This window comes from Carassius auratus, unplaced genomic scaffold (genome assembly GCF_003368295.1).
Source record: "Carassius auratus strain Wakin unplaced genomic scaffold, ASM336829v1 scaf_tig00214183_4049273_7079891, whole genome shotgun sequence".
In the NCBI taxonomy this organism is placed as follows: Eukaryota; Metazoa; Chordata; class Actinopteri; order Cypriniformes; family Cyprinidae; genus Carassius; species Carassius auratus.
The window spans coordinates 2568756-2592491 of record NW_020527547.1 but is presented as its reverse complement, the minus strand read 5'-3'; the positions used below and the strand labels follow the sequence as shown (position 1 = coordinate 2592491).

Below are 23736 nucleotides of genomic sequence, written 5' to 3'. Positions count from 1 at the left end.
AGTTCATCGAAAAGAATCGACTCAAAAAAGAATGATTCATTTGCGAATCGGACTTCGCCACTTGTGATTCACAACAGAAAATACAAGGCACGAGAATTGAAAGCTCATTTATTTTCAGAGATATGCATCGCCAAACAGACATTTGCTGCTGAAAAACGACATGAGCTGAAAAACATCAACGTTACCAGATAGCTACCGAGATTTATATTTAAACTAACAGTTGAACCTGTCGTGGCGACTCAACCGGCATTGTTCATAGGCTGATACTTGATTGTAGAGGATTCCAAAACAATAACAACTGCCGAATACTGTATCAGGCTTCAGAACAATAAATTTGGGAGTATGGCAGTCGTACCGGACCGCACATTCAGCGCGTCCGGTGTATTTTTAACTCTCGGGTGCTGATTTACCGGAGTACCGTCCACCCACGTGTTTCAAAACACAGAGACAGAGGCAGCAAAAACGCACTTTTCTGCAGCTCTGCCCGTTCGAGCGGAGCGACAGGGGGCGTCCAACGTGTTGCCGAAGCGCAGGCGGTGGGTGCAGTCGGGGCCGCTGTAGGAAAGGAGGGAGGGAAGTGAGGAAGGGAGGGCGAGAGGAGAAGGAGGGATGGAGATGGATGATAGATGCTTATGTAGCGCGTCCCGTACGTTTGCCGTTATGCTCGGCCGCAGACAAACTTGCATTATCCCGTGACTTTCCTTCTTTCCCCTGCTGCTCCACCCATGAAGCAGGACGCAGGGCGAATGCATGCCAGTGTTCCGGAGCGCGTCGTGATCGCTTATTTATCCGTCTGATAAATGGTTTTGGAGCTCGCCGCGCCCGCCGGTGCAGGCCCTGCGCTCCAGCGCTGCATCCCGCACATCCAGCGGGTTTTCCGGGTCCGAGTGAGCTGCAGCACCGCAGAGTCCAGCTGCGAAAATCCCAACGCCGGCTCCAGTATCATCGTAAACATCGAGGACGGCAAGGAAGAAGATTGCACTAAAGCTAAAGTGAGTATGAGTGTGAGAGAGCGCGTGTCGCAGGAGACCAGCGCGAGCACGACATCGACATTCAAGCTCTTTATTTCATTACATTTTCGGGTCTGTTTTTACTTTTTTTGGCCAAATTAGAGACTTTGTTTATAGCCTCTATGTATTTATGTAAAATACATCCCATGTAAATGTTTCTGGTGAGGCGAAATGATCTTTAAATCACGAGCAGAACTGATGCTCACGACTCACGTTTCACAGATTTACTGAGTGCAGTTTGACATCCACTCGTTGACCTCTGAAGAGACAGCATAATATCAATGACCGATCGTAGACGTATTCGGTTTTTTTTATTTTTTATTTTTATTTTAAGATACTTAAATGTATTTTTCTTTAAACCTGACCCTTGCACAAACCTGTTGATACTGTTAGAGCTATAGCAAAATATAATGTATGTCTCGTTCACATAGTGCAAGGCGCTTCAAATGTCAACAAGCAATTTTTGACAATTGTCATTATAGGGTATTTTCGAACATTTGACCCTCACAAGTCTAGCCAGATTTGTATACACGCACAAATCCTTGACACTGAATTTTCCTATTTTTAGGCAGGTTGTCTTCAATATGAAACTTTTTTATTATTCTTTATGCACTGAAGACATGAGGTATTGCACTTGCAAGATGTTGGTGATGAGAAAACAAGTGTCCTTGCTTTTGCCAAACAAAGTCAAGGCAGTTGAAGGGTGTGAGCACCCCCCCCCCCACACACACATACACACACACACACACACACATTTATTTGGCATCCTGCAAATATATGGCAGTGTTATAGCACTGGCCTGTTGCTGCTGTATTTGTTGGTGTTTGAGTTTTGCATGAACCTAAAGCATTAAAAGTATCTTAAATTGTGCAACTTCAGGTAAGTCTGTGCATCTCTTTGCAAGTGCATGCTTTCACCTCCTGCTGAATCTTTTGGCATAACTGCACCATAAGATGCTACCACCCACTGTGTCTTCAGACTGAGTGCCTGAGCTCAGAGCTGCACCGTGGGCCTTAAATGGGCTTCATCTAGCCATGAGCTCCAGCAAAGAGACTCCACTTGTTGCTATGAGACAAACCAGCATAAATCTGTGTGTGTGCTCGAGTGCATGGTGGCCTTGCTGATTGTAAGCCTGTGTTGTGGAGGAGGTGAGGAGCAGAGAAGGGAAAAAGAGGAGGAAAACAAGGCAGAAATCAGAAGAGAAGAGCGAGGGAAGAAAACAGGAGGGGGAAAATAGGAGGATGCATTCTGTTATTTGGTTTGTTTGTGGTGCGTCTGCTGTTTTGCTGCTGGCTGTTTGAGTCACAGAGTATTGTGTGATTTTTAGGACATGAGATATGACCTGTGTGTTTACAAAATACTGAAATTCGGTGGTCCACTCGCGTGGAGCTCACTAAAAGCTGCCCCCAAATGACGAGCCACTTGTTTGTCCATAAGATGGCTATTCTGGCTCACTATGCTGCAGTTTCTCTCTGCAGTCAGTGAAGTGACAGAGTACGGAGCCTTCCTCTGTTTCTTCACTCTTTCGTATCTAATATGATGTCTTAGTTTTGTAAAAAGCTGATCCAAACTCTGCTCTTTGGCTCTTTCTAACAGAGGAGTGGGCTCATACCTTTTCACCCAGGGAGGAATATTTCAGCGTTCTCCTCCTTTCTTCCTTTTGTTTTTATGTGCTCCACACACACAGACCTCTTCCACCCACTCGGCAGCAGTTTCCCGATCAGTTCCAAAGCTGGCCGGGTAATTTTCAGAGAAAGCATAAATTTACGTCAAACACGACTTAATGAACATGGTCATGTGAATTTGCAGCTGACCATATATTTATTAAAAAAAAAACAACTTGGCATAAGTATTTACTGATTTACGTCATCATTTCAAATTGTTTTCAGATCAGCTCTTCACTTGTCCTTATTTGTCACAGTTTTTGTCCACTTATATCTATACCATAATTTTTCCGGTTTTCTATGGGCTGTTTCACTGATCTCAGAACAGTTTGTCAGTCTGCTGTGGTGGACTGCTTGCATTGACTGTGTGATGCAGCTGATTTGCGTAATTTGATGCACACAAAATATGTTAACGATTTATTTAATTAAAGTATATTTTAAGTATTATTATTATTATTATTATTATTGTGTTATTATATTATAATATTATGATTTATTATCGTTATTATTATATTAGTAATATATTTTAACATTTTATTACATAAATGCTATTTATTATTAGTAAATTAGTGTAATTGTCCTAAATATATTAAGTATTCATATAATAAAACACACACACACACACACACACACACACACACACACACACACACACACACACACACACACACACATATATATATATATATATATATGTTAATAATACTGTTATTAATAGTATTTATTTTTGCATTTAAATATATCAGTAATATGTTTTATTTTTATCATATAAATGCTTTTATCATCTTTATAACAATAAAAATAATAACATTATTTTGCCAGTTGCTAATAACAATATTGTTATAATTTTAAAGATGTTAAAATCAATTCATCCTAATTCAATAAAGTATATATTTTTAACATCTTTATGATAATGAAAATCTTTATTTTATTTTGTTTTATTTTTATAATATAATAATAATAATAATAATAATAATAATAATAATGTTATTAATAGGAAATATATTTATATTTAAAAATATTTTTATCATAAAAGCTTTTTAACCACTTCATGATAATAATCGTTATTAATAATAAAATGTTTTTCATAAAAATATTCATATAAAATATATATTATTATTGATAATAGCAATAATAAATTATTTGTAATAAAAATAATTAACATTGTATATTATTATTATTATTATTATTATTATTATTTATAACATTATTATTAAATATTAATTCAATCATATTTTTTACAAGCTTGAAAGGCAGATTGCTTCATACATTCCACTGTAAAATTTTAAAGATATTAACAGAAAACTTATGTCTGACTTCTATGTAAAGGTAAATTGTGTTCCTGTCTGTTCAAGCTATAGTGATTATTAAAGCCATCATCTTTCAGGTTTACTGCAGGCTGTTTCACTGATCTCAGAGCAGCTTCTCAGTCTTCTGAGGTGGACCACTGTTGCTGACTGCGTGACGCAGCTGATCTGAGACCTGCTGTTGAAGCTATGATTCCCAGCTCGGGCCCATGGTTTGTGTGTGCAGACGATGCGGTTCAGTGCCCAGGGGAACATGCTGCTGGAGTCAGCGTCACGACTCAGAACAGCAGCTATGTCACGCTGGGGAGGAAATTCTTCAATACGCCACATCTGCAGAAAGAGAGAGAGGGGGAAGATTGTATACACTGTCAGTTTAAAGTGATAATATTAATCTCAATGCAACCAAACACCCATAACACACTCTCTGTCACCATCGCATGTGTGAGGAGGGCTCCAGTTCTGTGCGTAGGTGTTTATTAGTGAAGCATGCATGTGTGCTACTTTATACGTGCATTTCGGCTTGGCACGTGAAGCACTGTATGGTATAGATTGTTGTAAATGTAATATGTGCACTGTGTTTGCATGTGTGTATGTTCCAGGCTTTCCCAGAGAACACTGCGTTGTGTTAGTCGTGACTGCTAAAAAGCAGTTAGCTGATGACAGGGCTGCGTTGCTAGGCAACCGGTGTCATGAGCGCAGAGGAGCCTCTCGTAGCTGGATGGAGCTATCGGTTTTCTCTACACACACATGCACACGCACACACACTCAGCCTACACATACACACATCCCTCTCACCCCACACACAAAAAAACAGAGATGCACACACATGCACATGCAGATATTCACACATTCTTACTCACTTTATGCACACACAAAAATTAGACATTGCATATCAACCTTGATAGAATTGCAGAAGTTTTTAGACATTTTAAGAGAATTGTAGAGAATTATTGCAGATGTGCAGGAATCTGCTAAATGCAAACTAAAAAAAAAAAAAGGGGAAAGTGAGGGTCTCTGAAGCTGAAGTGAGTTTGCGTTTGCTTTGGACGAAGTTCACAGTATCATTTCCCCTCGAGGAAGTTCAACCAGAGCCCCACCCCAAGAAGCTTCTCTTTTTGTCATATTGAAATAGTTTACAATACCGAAACGTCTGACATGAGAATTTAAAAAATGCAATAAGTTTTCCCAGCGGCAAATATGTTTCTTCAAAAATAAGTTCTTGGGTCAGGAAAAAAAACCTGTTATGAATCTCTCATTCACCACAGCTGCATTTATTTGATCAAAAATACAGTAAAAATGTTATTATTGGAAAACGATATTAGAACTTAACTTTTTTTCTTTTTTAATTTCTTTTGCAAGTATATTTTTTTACGAGATGGCAAATTTCTACAGTCATTATTATACTACAGTCTTCAGTGTCACATGGTCTTTAGGAAATCTTTCTAATATAACAGAATTTTGTAATGCTTTTCTTCAGTTTAATGCATCCTGGCTGAGTACGTGTAAAACATTATATACACTACCAGTCAAAAGTTTGGGATTTATGTTTTTTAAAGGAGTTTCTTATGCTCATAAAGGCTGCCTTTATTTGATCGGAAATACAGGAACAAATTTAATATTGCGAAATATTATTATGATGTAAAGAAATGTTTTTCTTTTTTAATATAAATTCAAATGTAATTTATTCCTTTGATCAAAGCTGAATATTCAGCATCATTACTCCAGTCTTCAATGTCACATGATTCTTCACAGATCATCGTAATATGCTGATTTATTATCAGTGCCTGAAATTGTTGTGTAATATTTTTTTGGAACCTGTGATACCTTTTTTTTTTCAGGATTCTTTGATGAATAAAAAGTTAAAAATAAGAGAATTTATTTGAAATAGAAATATGTTCTAACAATATACACTACCATTCAAAAGTTTGGGGTAAGTACATTTTTTATTTTATTATTTTTTTAAATAAATTGAAAATGTATTCAGCAAGGATGTGTTAAATTGTTAAGAAGTGATAGCAAAGATTTGTATTTTGAAAAATGCTGTTATTTTAAACTTTGTATTCATCAAAAATCCTAAAAAAAAGTATTGCAGTTGTTTTTGATAGGTCCACATTAAGATTGAACAGTGGAATATATATGAAGGAAGGTCAACTCTCTGTAACACTGTAATTTAGAACTTACTGTGTCTTTACAGGGCTACAGCACTTTTACAGTTTATTAGAAAAGCTTTTACAGTTTATTAGAAAAGCTTTTATAGTTTATTAGAAAATCAGGAGCATTTTCAGACTTCTTGTAGTGTAATAACTGCTCCCTTTGTTGCTACCAAGTAGATACCAACTTGATGGTCCAGACTGTCCTGTTCAGCCAAGTGCATGTGAGAAGAGCAAGCTTTTCTAATGACCTTGAGTCAAAATCACAGTATAGTGTGTCTGAACCCTTTATTTTCAATAAAAGTAAATAAGCAAATAAATAATCAAGATTATGATTATGACTGATGAAAAATTAAATATAATTTGGATATTATATGTCGATTGCTCTACAGTAGTGCTCAAAATTGTCTATTTGAAATCTGTTTTTTGCAGCAGTTGAGCATTATAGCCATTCACAGACATATCCATTTTAACAAATTAATGCAATTTAAATTGGTCAAATGATCAGTCCACCATCTGTTTTCTTTCTCTCAGGAGTACATTGTGTCACTGATTAGTCCTGTGCATAAGCACCGTGAGCGTTTGACTCTTTGGCTGCAGCGGCGACTGCATGCCCTACGTGCAGCTATTGAGTACGAGAGCTGCGCTGTGGTGCAGGTGAGGGACCATGCACTGGAGCTTCAGGGAGGTCATGCACAGGTAATGGCTGCATGCGCCATGCTGCAGCGCCTGAAGATGGAGCATCGCGGCTGCCGTGAACCCCAGCCCTTGCCCGCTGCTGCTGGCCACGACTCTCCAGAAGAAGAGGAGGAGGAGGATGAAGAAGCTGCTGAAGACGGGAGTAGTTCTGAGAGCGATGGCGAGGCAAGGTCACGGAGCAGTAGTTCTGGTGGAGCCGTCAGCACAGCAGGGTCAGGAGAAGGAGTGACCGGAAGGAAGCAGGACCTGCTCATAGCAACCAAACCTCACCGGCAGCTATGCCGCTCATCCTGTTTGGACCGTCCCAGCTTCAGTCAGAGCAACACCTTTCAGGAGTTACGTGCAGATGACACCCGCTCTGACTCCTCCCAGAGAGCCCTCGCTCCGCCCACCTCCTTGGCCCAAATGCCCTTGCGTCAAACCAGTGATCGAGATTACCAAACCAAAATGGACTTTGCTCTAAAACTGGGCTACTCCGGAGAGCAGGTGGAGTCTGTTTTGAGTAAACTGGGGTCCAGTGCTCTAATCAATGATGTATTGGCCGAGCTGGTGCGGCTAGGGAATAAAGGAGATCCAGAGAGTCAGGCAGCAGTGGGCAGCGCCGGTTTAATGGCACGGGCAATGGGAGCCAAAGAAGCCATAAGCCCTGAGGCATCACTGGAGGAAGACTCATCAGACACGTATGACAACCTCCGACCTATCGTGATTGATGGATCCAATGTTGCCATGAGGTAAATGCTATTGAGAACAAAAGTCTTTCCACAAATATTGTTTAAACATACAATTTCTATAATTACTGACAAGGCCTAGCAGTCAACGTTAATTTGAGATGCTGTTGGCAACCAATTTTACTTTGTAATCCAATATATTTCCAGCTAAAAATGTTAGGTGGAACTAGATTTTATCTATCATAGTTTCAGATTGTGAAAAGTGGTTGGAGGGAAAATTTTTTGAGGTAGAGCAAGTTGTTTTAGGTGCAGAGAAATGTATTTTATATTATGAGATACATTATGATTAAGAGTTTGGTTTTAAAGGGGTCATATGATGATTTTTTAAAAATCATTATTTGGTGTAACAGAATATGTTGACATGCTTTAATGTTTAAAAAAACACATTAATTTTCAAATACTGTACATTATTGTAGGTTCTCTTTGCCCCTCCTCTCTCAAATGTATCGTTTTCTACAAAGTCCTTCCTTCTGACTAGCACAGTCTGCTATGATGGGCCAACTGACCCAGTGCTTTGTGATTGGCCGAATACAGCAATCACTCGTTGGAAATGTAATGCCCCTTTCCATAATCACAATCTTCATCTTTCAAATTTTTTTTTAATGATGTGCTTAGTTTTACCATCAGTTAAAGCCCGAAAGAGGAACAGAGTAGCGTGATAGACACAGTGATGAATAGATAAATAGATCGAATAGATAAATAGAATCGCACCGCGAATCAAGAAATGATTCAGCATCGATTCTGAATTGTTATGGTTTCATGGAAACTAAGAATAAAAAATAAAAAAATTCAGCAGGGTAATGATACTCATACTGTGCTGCATATTGACAATATTGAGCTGAAGCTTGACTTCGCAAATCAAAGCTCAATCGCATTAAGATATTTTCCCCATATCGCACAGCCCTAATTTCCACATAGTGACATAGACATGTGGGGGTGTGTTTGAATGAGCTGTTTTAGGGGGTGTGGCAGAGTCCTAACTTTGATAAAGAAAATCTCGTTTGTTTTGAGACTTTAGTCTTTGCAACGTCATGGATATTATCTATAAACAGTCAGCTTGTAACGCTCCAAAGAGAAAGGAAAATGGGTTAGCATCATCATATGTCCCTTCAAAAGTTTTAAAATGCAAAAAAAAAAAAAAAAAATACTGGGAAGTGCACAAGAAGACCAGAAACATTAATTTAGAAGGCAAAAGGGTCAATTTAAGCCATGTTAAAGGGATATTAAAATTCTGTATACAATTACAATTTTTTTAATTCTAAATAATTCAAAAATAAAACACTAGGAGAAAAACTAGATGTTCATTTTTGATATTTGATAAAGATTACATTTACAGTGTAGTTAAATTATGAGTTTTTAAGTTTACTTTAATGTGAGCGTTAGATGATGGCAAAGGTAATCTAAATGTAAAAATAGAGGAAATGAAGCATGCACAATTAGATAACAAACAACAAATAACCATGATAACGGATTTGGTGCCAATAAATAGTGCACCCCTTGTCAGTTTTAATTTCATGCTGACTTAAAGGCTCTGGACTGATAACATGTTGATGAGAGAATTAGTCACAGCCTGGGGAACTGTGAACTAGAGTCATCAGATTCTCACTATTGTTGTTTACTTCTGGAATTTACACTGTTGTAGGAAGTCTTTTGGCGAAACAATCTTGATGTTCCTGTTTTGAAATGCTTTTAGTATTGAGATATGTCCAATCAGTGAGAGAATTTAGTGTATATATGTGTGCGTGTAATTTGATGTTGGTAATATTATTTTGTAGCCATGGAAACAAAGAGGTGTTCTCATGCCTGGGCATTCAACTGGCTGTTGATTGGTTCCTGGAGAAGGGCCACAAAGACATCACAGTTTTCGTCCCAGCATGGAGGAAAGAACAGTCAAGACCTGATGCACCAATCAAAGGTACCACAAAAAACAACAACAAAAATTTCCATGATGAGTTAACACTTCTCTGAAGTGTGAGTATGTGTCTGTGGATATCCAATTGGTCAGATAAATTGCTTCTATTTTAATAATAATTTAATGTATATATTCTAAATGTGTCAATTTGTGTAATTGAAAAGTAATTTCTGAATTTATTAGTATTGTTCATCCTCATTTTGATTAAGGAAAAGCATGAACTCCACAAGTTTGTGTAAAACCTGATGAATCATATTCTCAATCATGATTTGAGAATGATCCAAAAACCATCTTGTGCTACAGCCGAGACAAAAAAATAATAATTTCAGAAAATTCACATGATCAGTTTCACCCGATTCCCACCTTTGATTCTTAATTATTATATTCCATAATGCTTCTTTATTTATAAAATGTAAAATTCCAGAATGTTCTGTTTATTTTTTCAGGCTTAAAATAGGTTAGACCTTTGACGCTTACTGTATGTTGTTAGATACAGTAGATATTTTCACTGTGTGTGTTACCATCAAAAGCCATTTTTATTTGCCTGCATGAACTTCTCTGAGGAGCCGCCATGTGTCCAGTGAGATCGTCCATCTGTGCTGTGATGTTTATACAAGTTTGCGTATGTCTGTGCATGAGGTCACAGGAAGTGATAATGCGTGATGTCACCCTCATCCTCAGATCAGGAGATCCTGCGGAAATTAGAGAAGGAAAAGATCCTTGTCTTCACACCGTCTCGCAGAGTCCAAGGCCGTCGAGTGGTTTGCTACGATGACCGTTTTATTGTCAAGCTGGCCTGCGACTCAGACGGGATCATTGTGTCCAACGATAACTACCGAGACTTGCAGAATGAGAAACCGGAGTGGAAGAAATTTATTGAGGAACGACTCCTCATGTACAGCTTCGTCAACGACAAGTATGCTCGCACACAGTTACCATGGTGACGGGGTTTTCTCTCTCTCACTAAATTGTCTTCTGCCTACCACCCTCGCACCCGTATGGCGTTCCTCTCTCTCTTTCTTCTTACACTCTTTATTGCTCTGTCATTTGTTTCAGCTCTCTAGTCAGCTGTTCTAATTGTAAATAAGCTTTAATTAATTTACTGATTTATTTGCTTAAATTTGATTTCCAGTGATGAGGTCCCATGATAAGACCTGTTGTGTATGCCTGTTCCTAGTTATATGTGATTTAGGCCACACACTGCTATCCAAATAAAGTCATTTTAAGTGATTATAGGAATGCCATAAATGGGCATTTTTGTCTCACTTGCGAATGCAGTGCACATACACCATCTGTGGTGGTTCACGTCACAAAACTATTAACGATGCTTTAACATACATTGTGAATGCAGAGAGCTTCAGTTTCACTTTATATTAATATTTGCATAATGGCCACAAGTAATGAAGAATTTAGGACAGAAATATTCTACCACACTTCTGTATAATTTAAAAAACTAAATATAAAATTGTGTATAAACGTTCATATTTAAATACATTATTAAATACATTATTCGTATCATAGGGTTGTGCTTATTTGTGTCTGTTGGATTGACTTTTAGGTTCATGCCTCCTGATGACCCTTTAGGGAGACACGGACCCAGTCTGGAAAATTTTCTCCGTAAACGACCAGTGGTTCCAGAGCACAAGAAGCAGCCGTGTCCTTATGGTCAGTACAGCAAAAGTAGGAAATTAATTTATGTCTTTATTCCAGAACATCACAGCATATTACAAATATCCATATTTGCTGTATTAACACTGTAATATAAGAAGATAAATGTATACGTTTTTCATGCACTGTCAAACTTTGTATTTTAAAAAATAATTTCCAGTATAATGTTATTTAAAAAGAATCAGTGAATCATTTTAAGAAACACAGAAGTAACTTCTTTTTTTTTTTTTTGTCTCAACCACCACTATTGGTTTTATCACAGGTAAGAAGTGCACCTACGGCCATAAGTGCAAGTACTACCACCCAGAAAGAGCCAACCAATCACAACGGGCTGTCGCAGATGAGCTCAGAGCCTTTGCCAAACTCTCTGCTGTAAAGACAATGAGTGAGGGGGCACTTGCCAAATGTGGGACCTCTGGTTCTTCTGCCAAGGGAGATAGTAGCTCAGAGGCAAAGCGAGTGGCACCCAAGCGCCAGTCTGACCCCAGTATCCGGTCAGTTGCATGTGAGCAAGAAGAGAGACTCTGTCCAATGCGGAAGGCCGAGGCCAGTTCTGTACCGTCTTTAGTGTCAGCACTTAGCGTTCCAACTATGCCACTGACGAAAAGTCACGCTGCTGGCGCTCTGAACACACGCTCAGCGAGCAGCCCTGTTCCAGGGTCTCTGCACTTCACCCACAGCTCGCTTGAACACGCAGGCAGTGTCCAGTATCCCCCCATCCTAGTCACCAATAGCCAGGGCGCCTCTGTGGCTTACGGTGAGCCGTTCCCAAAGTATGACTCTGTGGTAAGCGACCATGGCTACTATTCAATGCTCAGTGACTTCTCCACTATGAGCCTCCAAGACAGTTTTTGCAGTCTTGAACAGCCAGAGCCTGTAGGGGTTGGTGGAGGATATCCAGGAAGAGCCAGCATGTGTCCAGAACCTGGCCGAAGCCATTCATCAGACTCCTTCTCATCCTACAGTGGAGAGATGTACCTCAACTCAATGGAGGGCAGCCTGGATGACAGCATAAAAGGGCCACCTTCGCAGTCCCAGACACAACCTTTGGTGCAAACGCGCCTTCAAGCCTTTGCTCACGGTTTCCACCATGAGGCCTTGACACGTGTGCAGAGCTACGGAACGGATGAACCCAAACCGGGTCCTCGAAAGCAGTCCTCCGCCCACCTAGCACCACACACCCAACACCCAGTTGTTGGCAGTCGATCCAGCTGCCCAGGAGACTACCCTCCTCTCCCCCAGAATGTGCTGCCTTCTGCCAGCCCCTCACAGCAGGGTCGATCCTTGGGCATGACTCGAATGGACAGCATCTCTGACTCACGGCTCTACGAGAGCAACCCGCTGCGCCAAAGGAGACCTCCTCTTTGCAGAGAGCAGCATGCCAGCTGGGACCCTTTGCCGTGTGGTAATGAGCCCTACAGTTATGGAAGTTATGGTTTAACGGGAGGTCTTATGCCTTGCTGTGAAAGGGTGATGGTCCGCAGCATGCCCGAGAAGATGGAGCAGATCTGGAGGTCCCCATGGGATAGTGTGCCGCCTCCACCGCCCAGTGCTCGTGGGCCAGCGGAGGAACCCCAAGAGCGGCACCCTATTCCAGAACATCAGTATCAAACCTACCGAAACCTCTGTAACATCTTCCCGGCATTTGTGGTCCATTTGGTCATGGAGGAGAACCCTCACATGACCGATCCCCAGCAGCTGGCTGCCGTCATTGTCACCAAACTGCGCTCTTGCCACTAAGCACATCACAAATGGCTGCTAACAACATCACCACAATATTTAGATATCCTAGTGTATGAGAAATTGGACGCCTTGAGAATTTCGTATTTTTGTTTCACTCTGAAGAAACAGCTAGCCCCCATATGTAATTCTGATTGGATTGGATCCATTAGGAGGTTGGCTAGCATGATAGCATTGATGCTGCATTGGTTATTATGTCATCTTTTAAGCCATATGGGAGCTTGGATCTTGTAACTTAAAAGTTTAGCATAAAAAAATTGAAATCCCTCATAAATAAGTCCTGCTTTCTCCACAGTTTAGCTCCTGAGATGGGCCAAAAAGTTCTTAAGGTTGTTCATTAAGCCGACTCAAAGTGTATCCACATTGAGAAAGCAACTGCCTGCCAGTTTGATGGCAGATCTTGAGAATGTGTTATTTTGTTGGTGATGATAACATTTATCCTTTGAAAAAGAGTTACATGAGAGAAATCTCTTTGGTAAAAACCGATCAGAAATGATCCTGCACAATATGAATAGTATTGTGTATGTATATGTGTATTCACTTGCATTAGTGTGTAAATGACGTGACACCGTGGTGTTTTTTTTTTGGTGTTTGATGACTTGATGTGTGATTTTGGAAAGAGGAATGAACGCTTGTGTACCTCAAAGCATGACCTTTGAACTTTTATGGCCTTACATCAGATCGACCCAGCCACACATTAAGGTGAATAGCACTTAATAGTTGTGGAGGTCACTGTTTTGCATTTGTTTTATAAAGCGAGCACTGGGACAGAAAGGTTTAGATCGGCCGTGCTGCAATTCAGACTTTTTAATTGGCTGGGCTGTAACTGCAAACCAACCCTGCAATGTCTGTTTGCACACATATACGGATACGTATTTACGAAGCCATTTTAAAAGATTGAGCCAAACAGAAAAACAGTGTACATTTTCCTGATCTGAAAGCACTAGGTATATCTAGTTGGAGAAGATATTATTCATATGTATTTGCTAAATGTTGTTGTTGTATTGTAGATTTTAAGAGAGATGTTTGAGTAAGCATGGGCTTCAGTAAATCTCTCCCAGACAGCATGTTAGCACTATGCTTGACAGAGAGCGCCGGTCCCGTTTGGCTCGTTAGTCAGTAACTATGTTTTCACAAGTATTCACAAACTGGGGAGGATAATGCGTCTCTTCGGCAAAATGCTCTTGTGCAGCATCTATTTCCTGATTGATGCCGAGAGACCGCCCCATTTCATCTGCTCCGCCCTGTAAATTAACATATCTTCAGGAGAGCGTGAATGTTATTGGTCCAGAGATGCTCTGGGTGTTTTAAAAAAAGACTTAAATTGCTCCTTCATTTTTTTTCATGAGCACAGGAGTGGCCCCGTAGGGTCCCCGTTACTGCTCGTGGGAAGGTGTGACACACTGCCTACCTGTCTCTTCCTGTGCGACACACACGGAACACCAGGCTGTTGTTGGGTTGTTTCTGACATTTGGCTGACAGTTCGCTTGCTGGCTCCTCTACCGCCCCTGACCCTGCTTCGATTTGGACACAAAACCCAACCTCTCAGCTCTCTAATACGAACATGGACAGTTCTCCTTTCCTTTAGTTTTATTTTTCAACAAAGTTCTTCCAGAATGCAATTAATGATTTATTTTTTATTTTTACAATCTCTGAAACAAAATATTTGTAAATGTTTTATTTTTTATGATTATTTACACATTTTAGGCCAGAAACATATTTTTGTAAGTACATAATTGTAGACACTAAAGGCATGTTCACACCAATAACATTAACTATATAACGATAACGATATTAGCGTCCACACCAGCGAACGATATCGTCTGTTTATTCTAAGTGCACGCATGTCTGCCTCTTTAAATTCTCAAACTCGTTACAGCAGGATGGATTATTATTGGATGTCATTATTTTTTATCAGCTGGAAAAACATCTGAAGGTGATTCTCGTTATAGTTGTGGTGTGAACTCTGCTATTCTTTAATATTGAGAACAATTCGTAGAACTATATTTTTATCGTTGTCTTGATAGTTATCGTTCTTGGTATGAAGGGGCCTCAATGCTTGATCAGTGTCATCATGACAACTTTTTTGGCTAAAGGCATCACAAGAACGTTCAAATTCCTAAATCCAACCCTAGCTTCCATCTTGAACTGTGACATCAAAGGCAGCAGATGATAAAATATCCAATTTAGGACCTTTCAGAAAATCTAGAACTGTCAAAAATGTATTCTATTTTTTTTCTTCTTTTTTTATGCCCTAATAATGTGCGTTTAGTATTGCCTGCTATAGTACCAATTGTGTCCGAATTGCAGTTCTGTTGTGCTATGAATTGTGACGTATTTTGGAATGCAGTGACGTGAAAGGTGTGGGGACATTCAATGTTTGGCAGATTTTTGCAGACTAACTGCAGCCATTTAAATAGGAATCCACAGGATTGGAAATTTACTTGAGGGCAATAAATTTCCCGACAGAGATTTCGCAACTGGTTCAAGTTGGTCATGTAGACTGAAAATATTTGCCCAGGAACTTTCGCTAATTTGACTGCATATTTAGCATCATTCATGTACTTACGCAGAGTATGTTTCAGGCCTAAATGTATATTTTAGTTTGAGACTGAAATGTTTTAATGGTTGGGTTTTTCCATTTCCCCTTCTCCTCTGAACCTAGGAGCAAAAAATCCCGAAGGTGGTGTTTCTAGAGCAATCTAGAAACTAATTTCTGGTAAGTTACGACATTACTGTCCGCTGCTTAAGCTCCAAGGTTCAGACCCCTATGCAGCTGAGCAGCAAGCGACCACACATCAAATGTCCAGAAACGACCTTTTGCTTGTTGATACAAATTGTATCTATTTCTTGATTGTAAAAAAAATATATATTTCTGAGCTGTACAGTATCACTTATATGAGTATATATATATCTATATATTTAAAAAAACACAAAAAAAGCTTAGTTTTATTTAAAAAAAAAAAAAAAAAGGATAAAGACATATAATGCCATAATGTCAGTGATACCGTGTGTCACTCGAGTAGCCCATAGAGATGGCTTATTTCCTGCCGGGCAGACCACTACAGACAGGGATCTCTCTCTCTCTCTCTCTCTCTCTCTCTCTCTATCTATGTATCTATCTCTCGCTCTCTCTGTTTCATTTCTTTCTCCGTCCTCTCATACCTCCTTTACTTTTCCATGCCTTGAAATTCGCTGTTTGATGATTATTCTGGAAAGTGATTATTTACCTCAGTGGAACTGAACTTCATTTCTGTTTAACTGAAGGATTTTTAGGGGGTGGCTTTATTTGCCATTCAGTCTCTCTGTCAAAGGAATAGATTCAGGAGAGACCCATTCTGACACAATCTGTGTACTCCTTATATATTTTCACTCTTTGTAAATATTGAAAATGTATTTCAGTCCTCTTGTATTTGCACAGTATTAGTGCATTTCACATACATAAAGACACTCTACCAGCTTATCTGCGCCGGATCCCTCTCATACACACACTTAAACTCGACGGGTTGCCCTGACAACCGCAGTCAGCTGATCACATGCTATCATTAGTACTGAAATAACTAATGTGAAATGTTGACTATTGTGTGCGCTGGTGTGAATTTATGGTAAATTCACTGCTGTTTCACTTGTAACATAGTTTACCTTCTACAGTAAAGTCATGAAGGTTTCAGGTTGTAGATGAGACTTTAATTGGATGGAATTTGCACAATATATATATTTTTTTGTTATTTTTTTTTTTAGCAAATGAAGTTGACGCCACACGCACACACATTCTCTCATGAGTAAAATGTGAGCTTTATCTGAGTGTCGTACTGAAAGATGTCCACACAGACACATGAACACACCTCGTAACCTGCCTTACAGTTGAACTTCTTTGGTTTGTGAGAGTTGAGCACATTCTGACTGTACAGCACCGAACGTTACGCTTCTTGTTTGTTTTATTTTTCTATTCTGATAAGCAGAAGCACTAATGAAATTAGTGTTTTTTTTTTTCAGATTAGTCTCTACTGGTTTCTGAATGGACAACCTGATTTAACTGCACGAACTGCCATTTTTTTCTTATTACGCTTGACTAGAATGTCCAAGAAACTACAGGACAACTGGACCCCCCTAAAAAAAGTCGCCGGCTGCAGAGCTGATGTAATCTGTACATTATGTTTTCAATATTGAATACACCAGCTATAACTCGCTCAAACACTCTCACCAACAGATTGATTCTCAGGAACAAACCGATGTGTTATTTCAGCTCCTTTATGAAAGACATTATCTTTGATGTTTGCTCTTATAAAACTGCGGCGATTTGTGAAGTAGCGTGGATGATCTTGAAAACGTGTTCTTAAATTGGAGTTTTGTTGTTCATTTAACATTTCCTCCCCTTATATTGTGGGTTTTTTTGCGCCTTCGCGGGGTGACTGGGTGGTCTTAACAATTTTGAGTCTCGTGCTGTGATGAAGATGACATACAATAGTATGTTTTACTCTCTACTGAATGAAACGTGTTGCTTTTAAACTTGTTTTCAATATGACAAAAACATGAACCCAAAAAAAGAAGGAAAGTGAAATAGGGTGGAAAAACTTTATAACGCTTTGGGTCTGTGGACTCAAACAAAAATGTAAGTCTCAATGACAAAAGGTGTTTGTTCCTCTCAATAAAGCCAGACTGTATTTGGTTAACTGTTATCATGCCTGTGTTTCTATTGGTTGCTTGTTTGACTGTAAATAGCCAAATGAATGAAGACATACAGAGGAAGTAAGATAGTAAGATATTGCAAAACACCAGATAAGATGCAGTTTATTCAGTTAGCACAGAGGTCACGACACTCACACTTTAGTCACTTAAGTTTTCAGTGTTCAATTGCATTAGATACAAAATAGAAAATTAAGATGGTAAAAAAAATTGAATGCTTTTTAAATCAGCATCTTATGCTCACAAAAGCTGCATTTATTTGATCAAAACTTGAAATATTGTGAAATATTATTAGAATTTAAAAATAAACAGTTCAATACATATAAATAGTAATTTATTCCCGTTATGGCAAAGCTGAATTTTAGCATCCATAACTCCTATCTTTATCAGTGTTGAAATCAGTTATGCTACAAACATTTATTTATTTAGAATTCTTTCATAAGTTGAAAAGAACAGCTTTTGTTTGAAATATTTCATAACAAATATATTTACTGTCACTCAGTTGAATGCATCCTTGCAGAATAAATAATTTTTCAATAAAAAAAAAAAAAAAATACAAATTTCCACCTAAGTGGCTTAAGTGTTTGAATACATTTTGGAGCCAATGTATTTAAGTTACTTTAACAATCAGATGTGGGATTAGACCACAAAATTGTGTTAGGAAGCTGATATTAAAGGATGTTCAGTCATTCTTAAAGGAAGTAATTTACATGGAGGTTTAACATGAACATTTACACGAACAGCATGTTCAGTAATACAACTACAGTGCAACAAACCTGGACCTCAAGAAACAAATAAAAAATAAATAAAAGATGTAACACGAGTACACAATACGAAATGAATTCTATTTGGCAACTTAGTCTTCAAAAATAATGTCACGTAATTTACAACATTTCTCAAACAGCACCTACTTCTTCATTAGAACCTCGTGAGACATTGCTCATGGGAGTTTCACTTCCGGATGGTTTGAACAGATGCCAAGAGCTGATCAAACTGTAGCCTGGACTGTAACTGCATTAACACTAGAGAGAGACAGACATCCGATATTCCTTCTCACAAAGATGGACACGAACTATAAAAGAAAAACAGTTTGATGTGTGTGTGTGTCTAGATGAGCCTCAGTCCAGTTAGCTCTCAAGTGTTTGTCTTTAACATCACAGGGTTTATAGTTCAGGGTTGGTTGTTTAATATCTTGAGGCCGCTGAGTATCTGAGTGTGTGTTAGAACAGCTTGAGTCCAGCTTTGAGTTTGCTCAAATCACTATGAGTCCAAAGCGGCCCATCTGATCCAATGGCTCTGCTCTGAAGGGGAACACTGCGGATAAAGATTAATTTCTATAAAAATCATATTACAACTTATTAGCTACATGTTCCTAACATTTAAAGTTTCTAAACTCCTCTCACCTCCTGTTGCCATGGTGCTGGAGGAGTTGATCTAGCTCCACCTGCTGGTCAAACACAGTAAATGTAGAATAACACTCCATCAAGCAGGACGGGTCCTCCGGTTGTCCTGGAACCTTTCCTAGTGGATACTGTTTCCAGGGGACTTTCATCTGATCGGACCCAAAAACATCAGAGTAAGGCACTTGAACCAAATCATTTATTTCAGGATTTACTACGAATTTACCAACTACAGATTCTTGAGGAGCATCAGCTGAAGTTAGTTGTATTTGGGGTCATGGAAACAGACATCCCCCAAGTGCAATGACTGAGGAAGTGTTCAGATGGTCTGAATTTATGAATGAATGTATTATTCAGTGAATAGGTATTGAAGCATTTCATTTATTTGTAATAAACTGCAGACCTGCTACAGCACAAACATCACATTTCATGAACACAAGACGATCTGTAAACTAACTGCAGTGTTCATTTTAATTTTAAGATTATTAAAATATAATTTTTGTTATTTATATATATATATAGTTTTATTTTTTATTTCAGTTTTAGTTTGATTTATCTTACTACTTTAAATGTAGTTAAATATGCTGCAACAAACCATTATAAGATAAGAATAAATGTATTTACTAAGATTTCATTTTATTTCAGTTAATAATTTTTGCTTTATAATAGTTTTACATTTAAATTGGAATTTAGAATGTACACTGTATATATCATGCACATCTATGTAGTGACAATTTAAAATCTAGCCACTGTTAGCAATATGTTGGAAAATGTATATACAATAATTCATAAACAAATGACTGCTATGAACTGGTTCTTTTTAATGTCCTGACATTTGAAATCACTCGTGAGTTAGTGGATTGAATCAACCTCATACAATTGACCTCCTCACTGAACAAGAATTAATTAATTAATAGGAAATATAATTATATGTAAATATAAATGTAAGTGAGGTTGTGTGAGTGTTACCAGTGCACACGCTCCATGCAGATCCCCGTAATGCAGAGTTTCTCTCTTGTACAGTTTCTGCGCTTAGCCTTTCTTGGAGCTCTTCTGTGGGCGGAGCCTGCACAGATCTGGGGGTGTGTTTAGATGAGTGGGTGTCTCTGTTCTGTGACGTGTTACTCCTGAGTCTCTCCTGAAGGTTTTGCAGGGTGTAGACAGGCTGAGCGGGGTCTGAGGGTCCGGGGGATGAGTTTCCATGGTAACCCTGTGTGTAAATGCTGCAGAGCTGAAGCAGAGGGGCTGGTCCATGTCACTCAAACGCCTTAAAAGGCAAGAAGTAAAATCAGATTAGTTACTCTCACCCACACTGTATGTGTAAATATGTGTGCATGTTTACTCACTGTCGCAGAAGAAACGGTGTTAGCTGGGTATGGTGTGTTCACACATGCAGAAATCAGATTCTGCCAGGGAAACGGTAATCTGTTCATGAAGACCCATTCCTTGGATATTTTTAGTCGCTTGTGAGCCTTTAATTCACCTGCTACACACAGACTTTGTTAAAAGAAGTTTAACGCAAAGTTCAAGAAAACATTTGAAAAACTATGGGTCTCAAGCGCGTACAATTCGTTAAGATTTTTAAGTTAAGTTAAGTTTTTGGACACTTTCTTTGGATTAGCTTGATAGCTGTTTAAATCAATATACCAGATAGGAATTTTGGGTTTTCATGAGCTGTATGCCAAAATCATCAGTATTAAATCAATAAAAGACCAGAAATATTTCAGTTGGTGTGCAATGAATCTAAAATATATGAAAGTTTAATTTTTATCATTACATTATGGAAAATAATGAACTTTTTCACAATATGCAAATTTTTTGAGAAGGACCTGTATATTACCGCAGAGACTCAGAAGATGTCTCAGTTTCATAATTTTGCTACTGCAGAATAACATTTCAGAGATCCAGGAGGCGATGTAGTAAGTTCTGAGACTGGACGGCTCATTCGAGAGCTCGCAAACAGTTTGTCAAGGATCAGATTTATAAAGATGGATGAATTCAAGACCTTCAAACATGGCAACCAGAAGTGCAAAAACACTCGAGGAAGACGTGGGGCGAACATGTCGACAAAGTCCTCTACAGAGAAAGAGGGAGAGAGGTCAATTTAATTTATTCAAGCTAATTCCTTAATGCTTTATTGCTTTCTAAACAAAATCTCAGGCATTTGTACCTGAGGGGTCAGTATCCAAAGACTCCCAGTTGTTCTGCGGTGGGAATAATAAGGAATCCATCCTGAATTAAAACATCAACAAGGATGTCTCTGTAACACAGACAGAACAGATGGCGATGAGACACATAGTCTTTAACATATCAGAACTAAAGTCCTGCTCAGTTGAACACATGCACACACCTGGTCTCTGTGGCGAAGTGTTTGATCTGCGTCAGGATCCAGCTGAGATCAGCGCTGGCATCCGGCCACACGCCACGCTCCCCTCCCTGCTTGGTCAGCTATTCGTACGCCTGCCAAACACACCAAAAACAATGGACACAACATAATCAACTACTTGAAACCGCGTGCATAAATAACAAAAACATCCTTGCCAAACACCACTACATGTTCTAAGCTTGCGTCTATGTGTTTTATGAATACAGTGTACACATAGTAGTGAAATAGACATTATTCGGGCACAGGTTCTCTGAACACTTGTAAGCTGATGTCTCAGAAACACAAGCTCATTCTGCCCTCTGCTGGTGTAAACTGGGACATTATACACAATGTGAGTGATCCCAGACTTACCCGAAAAACGGTTCTCGTTCATAAGAGATGAGCAGTTCTCTGACTCTTTCTGAAAGATTAATATTTAACAGCTCAAAACTATACTAAAGTTCAAAAGTTTATGGTTGGTAAGATTTTTTTTAATATAAATGTCTTTAAAGAAGTCTCTCTTTGGCTTATCAAGATGGCATTTATTTGAACAAAAACTGAGAAATATCATTACAGTTTAAAAGTAACTGTTTTCTATTTTCTAACTTATTTAACCTCTTCTACCCACACTATATCAGTATCTGACCCGCATCTTCTACCTTTCTATATACACTTATCCTACACTCTCTTCATTAAACTGGTGTTATTCATAAACTGTTATTCAAAACATTTACAGTAGTATTTCCTATATCTAAGCCTAATATATTCTTTAATGTTAATTATTTATCCATTCTTCCATACTTCTCTTAGGACTTCTCCCTCTTCATCATAATCCTTACAATTAATAATCACATGTTCTACAGGTCTTCTTCTTTGACATTTTTATGGTGGTTGGCAAACCAGCTTTATGTGCATATACTGCCACCTACTAGGATGGAGTATGAAGCAATGATGGTAAAGGAAAAACTATATGAAGTGCTATATGAAGTGCTTCTGTAAATTGTAATCTTCCATTGTCATATACATTTCTCTAAAATATGTTCAACTGTATCAGAAAGATCACATTTAAATCAAAGTCCAGATTCATGTTTTCCTATTATAAATACTGATTGATTAATGCAGTGAGTCCAATTCTAAGACAAGATATTATGCTGTCTTCCTTTCTATTCCCAAAAATTCTCCTCTAATTTCCAACTATTTTTGGAATATAATATAAATGTTGTCCTTTATTATCACAGTCCCATTTAATTGCCACATATCTTTTAATTTTAAGAAGCCCTTTTAATTCTAATTTACACATTGGAAGATTAAACTCAATATCTGGATGTTTTCAGTACGCTTTCTGCAAGAAGAGAAGGCTTAAAATAGAGCTGGGAATGATAATGTTAATTGCATTCAAATTATTGTTGTAAGTGTAGTCTATGGCAATAAATATGGCAATAAAGAATATTTTCCTCAAACTCTTTGGTCAGTCAGAATTATTATGCATGTGATGAGCACGATCAGCAGTTTTCAGATAAGACACGTTTCAGTCAAAGCAGTGACAGTAACCAGCCAGCTCTTCTGATAAAGCCTTGTCCTGTTTTTAGACAATGAAACTGAGAGACTAATTTGATTTCTTTATAAAACATCCCATTCAGCACTAACAAAAAGAAACATGCTTCTGCTATGTTTTTGGACGTGAATACGACAATCATTTAGTAGCCTAGACTGCATATCTAAAAATACCATTGTAATATGATAACTGTTTATACCTGTTAATACTTTTTTCAGTACCTTTTGTACAAGACACCAGCAGATTGTATGATCCTCCAATGAGCATCTTTAGGAGATAATATTCACAGTTCACAATATTCTGGTCTTTAGTCATTTAAATAATCTTCTGGCAATTAGATCAATGTGCTTAAATGATACTGTATATGACAGACTGGGATATAGTTTTGTGCATTTGTGCATATAAAGCGCATTATAAATAAAATGTATTATTATTATTATTATTATTATTATTATTATTATTATTATTATTATTATTATTATTCAATTATCAAAGTATAATCCTAATAAAGAAAGTTAAAAGTTTTTATTTTTTATTTTATTGAAAGTCCCTAAAATTCAATTCCAAAACAATGCTCACCAATTTTATAAAACTGTAGGCTATATACAAAAGTGTTTGTTCTTCAAGGAAGAGTTTTCAGTCTTTGGTTACTTAGTTCTTTGTTTTCAAAATATTTCTCTAAAATGTAGGCCTAGTTTTATCAGCTTTGAGACAAGTTACATTGCACGATTTAGTTTTTGGTCCATAAAAAGTCTCGCCATGTTCCTCAGGCATTTCCCGTACCAAATGATGCCTTTCAATAGAGGAAGCCAAGACGAGCTTGGAATTTCTTGGGGAAAATTACGTCACTTT

At 38.2% G+C, this 23736-nt stretch overlaps 1 protein-coding gene across 2 annotated transcripts; it reads left to right on the top strand.

Moving 5' to 3' along the window:
* The first annotated feature begins 226 nt into the window (after positions 1–226).
* Positions 227–17551, top strand: LOC113091409 (probable ribonuclease ZC3H12B). 2 transcript variants are annotated; one of them, XM_026256923.1, is made up of 6 exons: positions 227–992; positions 6666–7561; positions 9334–9473; positions 10152–10386; positions 11029–11135; positions 11401–12878. In XM_026256923.1, exons 1-6 carry the CDS (start codon positions 801–803, stop codon positions 12876–12878), a joined length of 3048 nt encoding a protein of 1015 aa, XP_026112708.1. In that variant the 5' UTR covers positions 227–800. The 2 variants fall into 2 exon arrangements, with proteins under 2 accessions (XP_026112708.1, XP_026112707.1); XM_026256922.1 differs by having other exon boundaries at positions 801–992; positions 11029–11150; positions 11401–17551.
* Positions 17552–23736: the final 6185 nt, after the last annotated feature.